Raw genomic sequence first — 11,131 nt, forward strand, 5'->3', positions numbered from 1 at the left:
ACTGAGTGGGAGCTTGAAGATCTGGCTTTTTATCCCCATGTTTGTGAGGGAATCTTTGCCTGAGTGTCTTTACCACTCTGGGACTCAGTTTCTCCATGTGTGAAATGAGTCTAGTAATGCTTCTTGAGTGCCAGCCACATCCTGGCAGGTTCTCAGGTGCTTTACATTCAGCAAATCCACACACAACTCTGGGCAGGGTTCTCACAGTCTTATAGGGAAGAGACTGAGGCTCAGAGAGGGAAAGGAGCTTTTCCAGGGTGGCAGAGCTTGGGAGTGGAGGTGCTGGACCTGCTTTTAGTCTCCACTGTTGATATTCCTCAAGCCACTGGGCCATGATGCTGATAGGATGCTGCCAGGCTGAGTGAAAGGGCTCTGCAGATACAGTGCCAATGCTGGACAGGAGTCCTGGGGCACTGTGATTGGGTTATGCCAACCACATTGCCACCCTGAAAGGATGAAGAAGGAATAAGGCTAGGAATCTGACACCAAGCCCAGCAAACTCTGTGGTGGGGGTCATCTGGGGCCTACCAAGTACCAGATGCTTCACATATGTCACCTAATTTAATCATCAAGGCAACCATGTGACGCTCAGAGAAGATAAATAACTTACCCGTGGCCCAGTGAGGTTGCTCAGACCTTTAATCCCAGCACTTTGGGAAGCCGAGGTGGGAGGATTGCTTGAGCCCAGGAATTCTAGACCAGCCGAGGCAACGTTGATACAAAAGAAAAACAATTAGCCGGTCATGGTGGCACACACCTGTAGTCCCAGCTACTCAGGAGGCTGAGGTGGGAGGATCACTTGAGCCTGAGAGGTCAAGGCTGCAGTTAGAGCAGTGATCATGCCACTGCATTCCTGCTTGGGTAACAGATTTAGACCCTGTCTCAAAAAACAAACAAACGAACAAACCACAGACACACACACACACACAAAGAAAAAAATTTATCTGTGATAGCACAGCTGGTAAATAGCAAAGCTGAGGTTTTAACCAGTGTTGATTTTCCAGACTCACAGAGAGAAAGTAACAGGATTACTGCTGTGGCTGGAAGAGCCCAATTCTGCAGTACCCATTGGTTTGCACAAAGCCTCCTAACAGCTGCCGACATGCAAAGCACTGGGTAAGGAGGCCACCCTGGAGACTGGCTCTGACAGTTACTCCAGGGTGACCTTTAGCAGGTCCCCTAACACCTATGAGCCATGGGGGGGCATCATGGAAGCACGCCCCAACCAGTCCACATTACCACATAGACTGTAAAATGCTGTCCACTAGCGAATGGCCTCTTTTCAAACACTTATTTGCCGCTGTCTTTGTATATGGAGTTGAACCTGCAGTGGAAAACATGATTGACAGGGATTAACATCCAGGCCCCTTGGGGCCCACCTGGATGAACCCTCAGTGGAAGGCAGGATCATGAACAGGGGCTATGGACCCACTGTAAGACCAGGTGGCCCCCTGGCCCTGATGAAGAAAGTCAGGGTGGGTGTGGGGTGGTGAATGGAGCAATATGGTTGTCTGTCCTGATGGTCCTCCATCTCTCCTCAATCTCTCATCTCTTCCCTGCATAACCTACAGTGGCATGTCTTGAAACCCTTTTTTTCTTTTCTTTGGAGACGAAATCTCACTCTTGCCCAGACTGGAGTCCGATGGCATGATCTCAGCTCACTGTAACCTCCGCCTCCGGGGTTCAAGTGATTCTCCTGCCTCAGCCTCCCGAGTAGCTGGGATTACAGTTGCCTGCCACCACGCCCAGCTAATTTTTCTATTTTTAGTAGAGATGGGGTTTCACCATGTTGGCCAGACTGGTCTTGAACTCCTGACCTCAGGTTACGTGCCCGCCTCAGCCTCCCAAAGTGCTGGGATTACAGGCGGCAGCCACCGTGCCCAGAAACTCTTTTTCTGATGCTAGAAATGGCATAGGCATAGAAAACTAAACAAGATTCAGGAAGAACTGGGATCAGGGAGTGGGCAGGTTATTCCAGGGAGTCTGCCGTGCCTTGGGTACCCTCACTGCCACACAACACACATTTTTAGCCCCAAACGGACCAACTGCCAGCTGGCCAGCGACCATCTCAACTCTGCGTAATGAGTTCCATATGTTTCCATAAGAGCCCAGCTAAGCTTTTCCCCAGCCGTTCTTCCAGTGTTCTCTCCCTCTCCACCTTCCAACTCGCCTCTTGGCCACCCTTGTTCCATTTGCTCCCAACGACGGTGGCAGTGACAAGAGACAATGTTTTGGGAAATCACCCTTCCTGACTTCATTTTTGCAGATCTTCAGGCTAAGAGGCAGTCTCTCGGCCTCTCTAGGCCTCTGCTGCCCCATCTCTGAAGTGGGAAAAACAACCCCTACTCAGAGTAGGGAGAGCATCATGAAAAGAGCCCTGGACGGGAAGGTGGGAGACTGGTGTTCCAATCCCGACTTGACCACCAACTTGCTGTGTGTCCCTGAGCCGGCTCCTACCCATCTCTGGGCTACATTTGTGATCTCTAAGTGCCCTTCCTTCCATCCCTGACAGGCTTCAGACTTTTAACAAATGACAGACGGCGCAGGAAGAACATTAACTTTCCTGGGTGGCTCCAAGGTAAGGGTCCCCAAGGAAACTTATGACCTCCCTACCCTGGCCACCCTCACCCCAAGCCCAGGCTCCCTTTGACAAGTCTGGCCGAGTGAGGGCTTCTGCTTGCAGCATTGGGCACAAAGTAGAAGCAGGGTGGTGGTGAGACGCAGCATCCCCAGATGGACAGCTCCACAGCTCAGGAGTGTGTATGTGGGAGCGCCATGGTCAGCCACTGAGGGAGAGGAATATGAGTTCAAAGAACTCCTCCCTCCTTATCTGGTTTGTAAAAGGCAACTCCCAAGTCCTGGTCTCCACGTGTCTCACCACCCTGATCCCGACTGCCCACCGACCCTACCCAAAGACAACTCACAAACCTTGGACGACGGACCCCCACAGCCTTACTACCCACATTTATCCCTAAAGCCTGCCCCAGGCTGGCGAAACCCCAAATTCGGCCACGCTCTGACCCCTGATCTCAGTCACAAAGAGACTTCGTGACCTTGCCACTGACTGACCTCTAACAGAACTAATGAGAGAACAATTAAATGCTCGACTCTCAACGAAGCACCTCAGGGAACAGAGGGGCGGAGGTAGGGAAGGAGAGCTGAGAAGGCAGAGGCTTCCCGGAGGAGCCCAGCGGGCCTGGGGCCACAGTCAGAAGGTCGGGAAGGCCCAGTGCAGGGCACGACGCAGGCGCTCGAGGAATGCGAGTTGCCTGAAAGAACGAAGGAAGGAAGGAACCGGGTGCGATCCAGGGCGGCCTCGAGGCCGAGGCAGGAAGCGGGTGGGGGCGCGCTGAGGCTGCAGAGGCCCGAGCGCAGCTGGGGGCAGCGAGAGAGCAGTGGGGTCAGCGACTTGGCTGGGTGGGGGGGGGCCCCCAGGCCTGGAGGCTGGGAACCGAGAGGCCACGCTGTTGGCAGAGCGGCTGGGGCGCCGCGAGGCTCCGGATGGGCTGCGAGCCCCGCCCGCAGGCTGCGGAGGGAGCCGGAGCCAGAGCGGAGCCAGAGCTCAGACATCCGGGCGCCAGCGAACACCTGCGAGCGGCCCCCAGGGCCCGCGGGGGGAGCGGGGCGGGGCGGGGCGGGGCCGGCTCGGCTCCGCCCCTCCGGGCTCCGGGCCACGTGGGCCGAGGCTCTGCCCATGCCAGGGCGCCGCAGAGCCGCCGGTGGGGAGTGGCTGTCTCCCGGGAGGTCCGGGAGTGGGCAGAGGGGAGTTCTGGAAGCAGCGCTGCGGGAAAGAGAGCGGCAGGAGGTTTTTAGGGTGTAGTCTGGGGCTTGGGGAAGAGTGGGGGCCACTAGGGGTAATGAGGCCGGGAAGACAGATAATTGAAGGTTGTCCCGCCTGTCCACGGCTGGAGAGCTATAACCAGCTTTCTGGAAAGGGCACCATTTCTGGTGTCACAGACATGAATTTGAATCCTGGCTTTGTTACTTCGGAATCTTGTGGCCACTGGCAAGTTACTTCGCCTGTTCTGAGCTAATTTACAAAATAAAGACACCTCCCAAAATATCTGTATTCGCATCAGCTTTGAATCTGATCGCATGTGACAATTTCATGTCAGCAGTGAATCTTGTAGTTCAGGAAGCCTAGTGGATACTTTATGCGCCTTATGGTTTATCTGAACAACACACCTGGAAAGGAGGTATCGTCATCCCCCTTTCACAGACGAGGGGGAGTCCTAAGTCTTTCATTCCACAAGCACTCACTGGTGCCCAAGCACGTGTCAGGCTCTGGGAATGGGGAGGAAAAAGCCAATGTGAAGTGAAGGCAGGAACAGGAGCTTTGAAGCTAAAGGAAACTGGGTTTCCCAAACGCTGCTCTGCCACTTTCTTGCTGTGTGACCTGGATCAAGTTATTCGGCCTCTCTGAGTCTTCTTTTCTATAAACCAGGAATGATACCCATCCTGGTAGTTTGTGAGGATTAGAACAAAAATGAAGATAAAATAATCTGGAACCTGGCAGGCACTTCCATAGGTGATTATGACAGAAGACACTATCCTCTCTCTGGGGGTTTTCTGACCTAGGGCCAAATTGCTTTCACTCTCTAATGACTAATGGATTGGCATGCTGGTCTATCTTTTGTCCTGGCCACCTGAACAGCTCAGTCCTGGGAGTCCTGACAGGCAATTTCCTTGGAATTAGCTTAATAATACCCCGTAGGTGTGTGATGCATTTCAAAGAACTTTCCCACCATTATCTTCTGTCCTGGGACACAGCAGGGGACAGGAGAGCGGCTCAGAGAGGTGGAGTGGCTTGCTCAAAGTCACACGGCAGATGACCACTGCGGCTCTTTCTGGCCTTCCGAAATTTCCGAGCAAGCAGGAGGCAACATGCTGTGGCGGAAAAAGGTGTAAGACACTGAGCTCAATGCCTGGTTCTACTGCAGTTAATGGTGTCGTGTGGGGCCTGGCATCTCAGAACCACTCCCTTAGGATCAGCTTCCTTCCTTCCTTTACAAGATGCAGAAACTGAGGCTCAAGAGAGGCAAAGTCCCTAGCCAGAAATTATACAGCTAGGAGGTGACAGAGCGGGGATTTGTGCCCTTGTACGGCCGTCTCCAAAGCTAGCACAGCACACCTAAAAATCCAAGATAGACCCAGCCCATGCCTTGTACTTGGTTTGGGGCAAGGGTTCCTCCTGTGAGGATTGGAAGTTTGCGATTGCTCTGCAAAGTGTGTGTATGTGTATTGTCTGAAGACGGTGTTCATACCTTCCATCAGATCAGAGTGACCAGGACACAAAACAGGTTAAGAACCATCGATGAGGCTGGATGGTTGGCAATGACCAGAGGTTCTCCTCCTCCCCAATGCTCCTGTTCACCCCCAGAAAGCTCACCAGGCTTAAGGAACTAAAGGTGATGACGTGACCTGTTTGTTATGAAATATTGAAGTAATTCATGCCAGGGACCAACACACAGATGAGATCATACCATAAACAGGAATCTAATAAGGCCAGGCACCTGGTGAAGCCCACCTGGGGAGCCATCAGGGGTGTGGGGGTGTGGGGGAAGGCGTGGGTTGGGGGTCTTGCCTTCTGCCCCACTTCCAGTCAAGTTACTGAAGTTAAGGTTCAAATCCCCTCTCTTTCTCAAGGACTGTGAGAACCTAGTTCAGAAGCATAACCCACAGAGCTTCCTTTTCCCTATTTCTGAAATAGAGACAGGGATGCTTACAGATTAGGTTCCCAATGGAGGTGGTGTAGAAATACCAGCAGAAATGAGGACTGTGGAGTCTCTTGCCTCACATTCCTTGTTCGGAGTCAGACTCTACAACCACCTAGCATTAGAGACAGGATTAGTGTTAAGTACTTCCCAACCAGCATCCAAATCGTTCTTATCTGAGACCTCCTCTCTTCTTTTTCCAACTTTGGAAGCCCACAAGGAAGCCAGCCCAGAAAGCAAAAAGGAAATGAAACCAGGCCCAGTTATCAGTTTATTCATTTCTGGATTGGTCTATCAACCACCACCCATGTCGGCACCAGGTGAGGCAAACTTGAGGTTCTTTCTGCTCTTACCACATCCCTGGCTAGAAAGGCATAGTGAATAATTAAGTGACAATAAAGTAGAAGGCTACTGATAGATCTCAAGGGACATGAGGACTCAGTTCTCAACCTGCCTGAGCCCCCAACTTGCTGGGCGAGCTTGCACCAGTCCCTCTGGTTTCTCTTCATCTGTGAAATGATGGGGCAGAGCCCAGATCTTTTCTCTGCACCCACCCCTCAATGGACATGGGACTCATCATGAGCCCTTCTTTCCCCACCCCATCCTCCTCAGCTGGACATTTTTTCCATCTACCTTTCGTGGAAACAAGCAAGTTTACTTCCCAAATCTCCCTAACTTCAGCCATGTGAGAGAAAACATCATTAGTACTTAAATGGAGACGGGTGTCATATACACAAGTGTTTAAAAATCGTTTATTATGCAAAATGTTAACTTTTATAAAAAGTTTAATATACATCGCATTGTTACAGAAAGTCACCTTCCTGTAAAAAAGGTACAAAAGCTATATACTCTATTATAGAGTTCATAAATCAGGGCATCAGAACCTTTCTCCAAGGAGACCAGAAGACCAGCTCTGCCGCCGCCTTGGCAGAGTCTGGAGAGCAGCCACTCCCTCCACACCTCCATGCTCTGAAAAGACAGTCCTTAAAACTTGGGGGTGGGGTGGGGGCAGGGTGACGTCGCCCAGCTGGTGGCCAGAGCTAGCTCTGGCTCTTCAGGCCACACAAGTTCACAGTCCTTCGCTCTTGGGCACCAGGTTCAGCCTCCAGGAAGGGGTTTGGTGAAGTCAAGTGGGCAGGGCGAAGTTGGGGCCCATCCATGCCGTCCGGCTTCCGGCAGGAGAGGTTCCCGGGGTCCCAGGCCAAACGGGCGCCAGCACCTGCGTTCTGGGCGGAGGAGGAAAGAAGACCAAGGAGCAGTCAGTTTCCGCCGAGCGCGCCGAGGCGGGGGCCGTCCGCAGACTGGCCGGCGCCAGGGAGGAAACTTGGTCTCTACCTCCAGCTGATAACTCCGCGCCCCACGCTGCCCCCACCCAGTTGGCGCCAAAGACCACAGGCGGAGCTTGCACTACCCCTCCCACTTGGAATTGACACTAGCTGGGAGGGGGCTGTCGAAGACACAGCTCCCTATACAACTCAAAACAGAAAAGACTTATTTAGTCGGACCCGCGTCTACTTTCCCAGACCCTTGGCCACTGCGTGGGGGGAAGGAGCTACGCGTTTAAGGCTGAAATGCACATCACATGGAAACTGACTCTGCCATTCATTTGATGCGACCGTGGTCAAGTCTTCTCTCTGGCCTCAGTTTCCCTATACCGAGGGGGTGGCAATCTTTTAAAAGGTCTGCCAACTCCAGGACTTGCCGTTTAAACCTCCCCCTCCACGGGATAAGGAGATACTCACCAGGAGGTGCCAGGACGGCCGGGTCAGTGGCAGAAGCTCCTTTTGTCATTGGAGATGACAAGTTCCGGAGCGAGCTCGGCTGTCTGAGAAGAGGAAAAGCGGGAAAAGTTACATAAGGCAATCGGGGGCTCTGAGGGTCCGACAGCATCCTTGCCTGGGTGTTCAGCCCTGACGCAGCTCCGAGGCTTACCTGGATGGGGAGATGGGGCCCGTCGGGGGGTCCAGGGGCTGGCTCGGCCAGGACCACCTGCAGGTCGAGGATGTAGTCGATGACGCGCTGTAGGATTTCCACCTGGCTAAGCTGAGTGCCCCTCGGGACGCCGGGTACCAGTTCCCGCAGGCGGGAGTAGCAGTGGTTCATGTCGTCCAGCAGGCTCAGCGGCTCCTCCGCCGCCGGGCCCTTGCCTCGGCCCCGGGCGATGGCCAGACTGCGTTCGGACAGGCAGCACACGGCCTCGTAGCAGCCGCGCACCGGGCTCAGCGCCTTCATGCTGGGAAGTGAGTCCAGAGGTGCCCGGAGGTGGAAGAAAACCCAAAGAAATCCCCCGACAGCGGCTCCCAATACGTGAACGCTCGCTGCCGCCGGCTCTTATAGAGCCCGCTCGAAGGCACGCCCCTTTATGCAAAACGGCCCGCCTCGGCCCCGCCCCCGCCGGCCCTGGGCGTTCACAGCCCGCTTAAATTGCAAACAGGCTTCCTCCGGCTGGTGTGACGCCGAAGACCGCGGAGCCGCGGATTCAAAGAATGAGGAAGCGCTGATACTGGGGAGAGGCGGGCCTCTTCGCCAGCAAGGATTTAAAAATCACTGAAAACCATTAACTTTAAGAATTTGCTTTTTCCTGGCAGCGCCCCAGATCTTTGAGCTTCCCTGCCCCCTGCCAGTCCGCCCTTAGCCCAACACTGGTTCGAACCCACAGCTCCTCCGAGGTCATAAATCCCTGAACAGCAAAGAAGCTCCCCCGCCTTTTTTTTTTTTTTTTTTTAAGCAAAAGATTTTTCAAGGGAAACTTGTAAGGAATTAGTGCCGCCTTGTTCCCCAATTTGCTGTTCGTCTGACCTCCAGACTCACTGGCGTCAGGAATTATCTTGTGACCAGAGGGAAAAAAAATTAATTGCGGTGAAGCTGAGGTTACAATGAAGAAAACAGATTTGGGCTAGGCGCTGAGTTTGCAGAAGGAGGAGGGAAAGGGGGTTTGAGCAAAGAACACTATTTATTTGAGCAACAGGGGAAAAGAAAAAAGAAAGCCTAAACCCATGCTTTTTGCATGGGGAGAAAAGCCTGGACCCTCTGCCCCATGAACTCCATAACGAACCAAATATATCCCCAGTTGTGTTTTGTAAGTAAATTTTAATTAGCATTTTGGTCAAGGTTTTAAATACGGAGGCATAGATGGGACAATTTCGATAAACCTTTTTAGGAGCCCCCCCCCCCCCGCCATTGGGTCAGCAAATTTCTTCCCCTCTCCTCACTTTCCACACACCTCCGTGCGGAAAACAATGGTAATTTCATTGCTCTATTGTCTGTCTCTTTCTGCTATGGAAGGGCGGGCCACCTGGACTTCATTATTCCTAGCCCCGCTGAAGTAGCTCCAGCTTTATCTGAAAGACCAGGAAAGGAACCAGAGGGCGGGCAAACTTAAGTCCTGTGTTGCAGCAGGACGCTGTGCTCCGTTTTCTTTGCTTGTCCTTTCACCTCCCTAGACATTTGGGAACCTGCTGTTCTAAGATGCTGGTCATCTTGGAAATGACCAAGTGGGATTCCCCCAATGGTTGCTTTCCTAAGGAATCATTGGCAAATATTTATGGAGTCTCTCCACATAAAACAGTGGCTCCTGCTTTCAACAATCTCACAATTTGGGGAGACAAGATTAACACAGGAAACAATTAAGAGTTCAATAGTATGTGGCACTGATTAACAGGACAAGGGGAGCTCAGAGCTAAAGAGAGTCTCAAAATTGAGAATCCTGGGTTTGTCGTGCTAGCTCTGACAATAATTTGACGTGTAATATCAAACAAGCCCAGGAACCCTGGCTTTAATCATTGCCTTGTGAGTAAAATAGAAGACGGTGCTGATTATTTTAAATCCTTTCCAACTGTAGAAGTCTAAGACTGCGTGAAATTTGGACAAGTAGGTGAAGGAGGCTGAGGGGCTCAAGGAGGACATTTAAGACATGTCCAATGTCACACTACACGTAATAGCAGAGCCAGTCTTGAAGCCTTGTTCTTTTCCATTAAACCACAGGGCTCTGTGTCCCAAGAAATATTACTTCCTGGAATATTGTTTTCAAGGACAGGCTCTTTAGTGTAAGAAAAGAGGAATGGAATAAAATCGCCTATGAGTAGGCAAGTCAGTCTTTACATGCCATCGAAGTCAAGTGCTAGCTATTTGGTCAGGAAAGGCAAAATAGTGGCTGTAGGGACTCTTGAATGACCAAAGAGAATATCCTTCTTTTCCTATCTTGCAGACTTCTGTGGCTTATGCAAAATGATCAAGTCCAGGAGGTTCTAGAAAAATCATGAGCCAGGCAGATTTCTGTGCAAATGCCCATTCTTCTTTTTTAACTAATCGTGTGAACTTTAGCTAAGTTACCTCTGAGCGCTTCTATTTTCCCATCTATAAAATGGAACTAACTGGGTCTATTCATTCATTCATTTGATAATTATTGAATGCCTCTTCTCAACAAAGCACTTGATGTGCTCATTCCATCTGATCTTGGTCTCCTTACTGCCTAGGGGGGCCAGCATGGGGCCAGGTGTGTGGAAGGTGTTCAGTCTACCCAGATTCTCCTCCCTTCTTTTCCTTCCACCACTACTACAACTGATGTCTCAGGCTTGCATAGTGGTTTAGGTTTGCAAAGCACCTTCGAATTTATTATTTCCCAGGATGCTTCCAGGCTGAAATGCCCAAGGGCTGTGTGACATAAGGCAGAAGGATGCCGTGGGATTAGCAAGCAGAATTCTGTTCTGTGCATGCCAGTAATTTGCAGTGTGCCCTTGGATGAATTTCCTCCCTTCCCGGGCTTCATTTTCTCAAAAAAAAAAAAAAAGAAGAAGAAGAAGAAAAAGAAAAACTATAGTGGGTAGGAAGCTGGGAGGAAGCAAGTGGCAAGTAATAAGTAAGGATCCTCTCCAGCCTAAGATTCGAATTCTGAAAGAAGCAGGTTATGGTTAGGAACGCTGAATAGAGTTTAAACCCAAGAGACTTCTTTTCCCCCCACAGCAGACTGGACAGGCTAGCTCAGGCCTTCTGCAACTTGTTTAGAGCAGTGGTGGGGCCTCAGCCTCTTATTCCAAATGCCTCTGAACTTTCTGTTCCCAGTTCTGCTCCTTTTACCAGCTTTTCCCCCCTCTTGCATTTTTTATTTTTATGAAAGGATGTCATTAAGGCTTTTGTCTGCGCTGTTTTTGTTTCAGAACTTTTCTCACAATCCTATTTTTTGTTGAGGAATCCGCTCCTTTGCCCAGCTGTGGGTCCCGGTCCCACAGCTGTGTTGATCTAAGACTCAGCCCCAGACAGCCTGGCGCCAGGGTGGGACGTCATGCGTTCACACAGGGATGCGTGTCCCAGGCAACCTTTCCTCGGGCAGTCACCGGCCGGCGACTGCCTCCCTCACCAATGAGCGCCGGACACCCGAGATAGGGGCGGGGTCTGCACCGCCCCAACCGCGAGCGGCT

At 51.7% G+C, this 11,131-nt stretch overlaps 1 protein-coding gene across 1 annotated transcript; it reads right to left on the minus strand.

The window, feature by feature from the left end:
* Positions 1 to 6,439: 6,439 nt before the first annotated feature.
* ID3 (inhibitor of DNA binding 3) lies at positions 6,440 to 8,037 on the minus strand. Its single transcript, XM_003934874.3, has 3 exons — positions 7,647 to 8,037; positions 7,457 to 7,539; positions 6,440 to 6,940 (listed from the first exon to the last, which is right to left on the minus strand). The coding sequence occupies exons 1-2, from the start codon at positions 7,944 to 7,946 to the stop codon at positions 7,480 to 7,482; spliced, it is 360 nt and encodes a 119-aa protein (XP_003934923.1). The 5' UTR covers positions 7,947 to 8,037; the 3' UTR covers positions 6,440 to 6,940; positions 7,457 to 7,479.
* Between the last annotated feature and the right edge of the window lie 3,094 nt (positions 8,038 to 11,131).

The sequence above is a fragment of the Saimiri boliviensis genome, chromosome 11, assembly GCF_048565385.1.
Source record: "Saimiri boliviensis isolate mSaiBol1 chromosome 11, mSaiBol1.pri, whole genome shotgun sequence".
NCBI lineage: Eukaryota > Metazoa > Chordata > Mammalia > Primates > Cebidae > Saimiri > Saimiri boliviensis.

Coding starts and splice junctions, on each gene's coding strand:
- ID3 (XM_003934874.3), bottom strand. CDS start 7,946: ATGAAGGCGCTGAGCCCGGTGCGCGGCTGCTACGAGGCCGTGTGCTGC. Junction 7,540..7,646: donor GGCCCCATCTCCCCATCCAG/GTAAGCCTCGGA, acceptor TCCTCTTCTCAG/ACAGCCGAGCTCGCTCCGGA.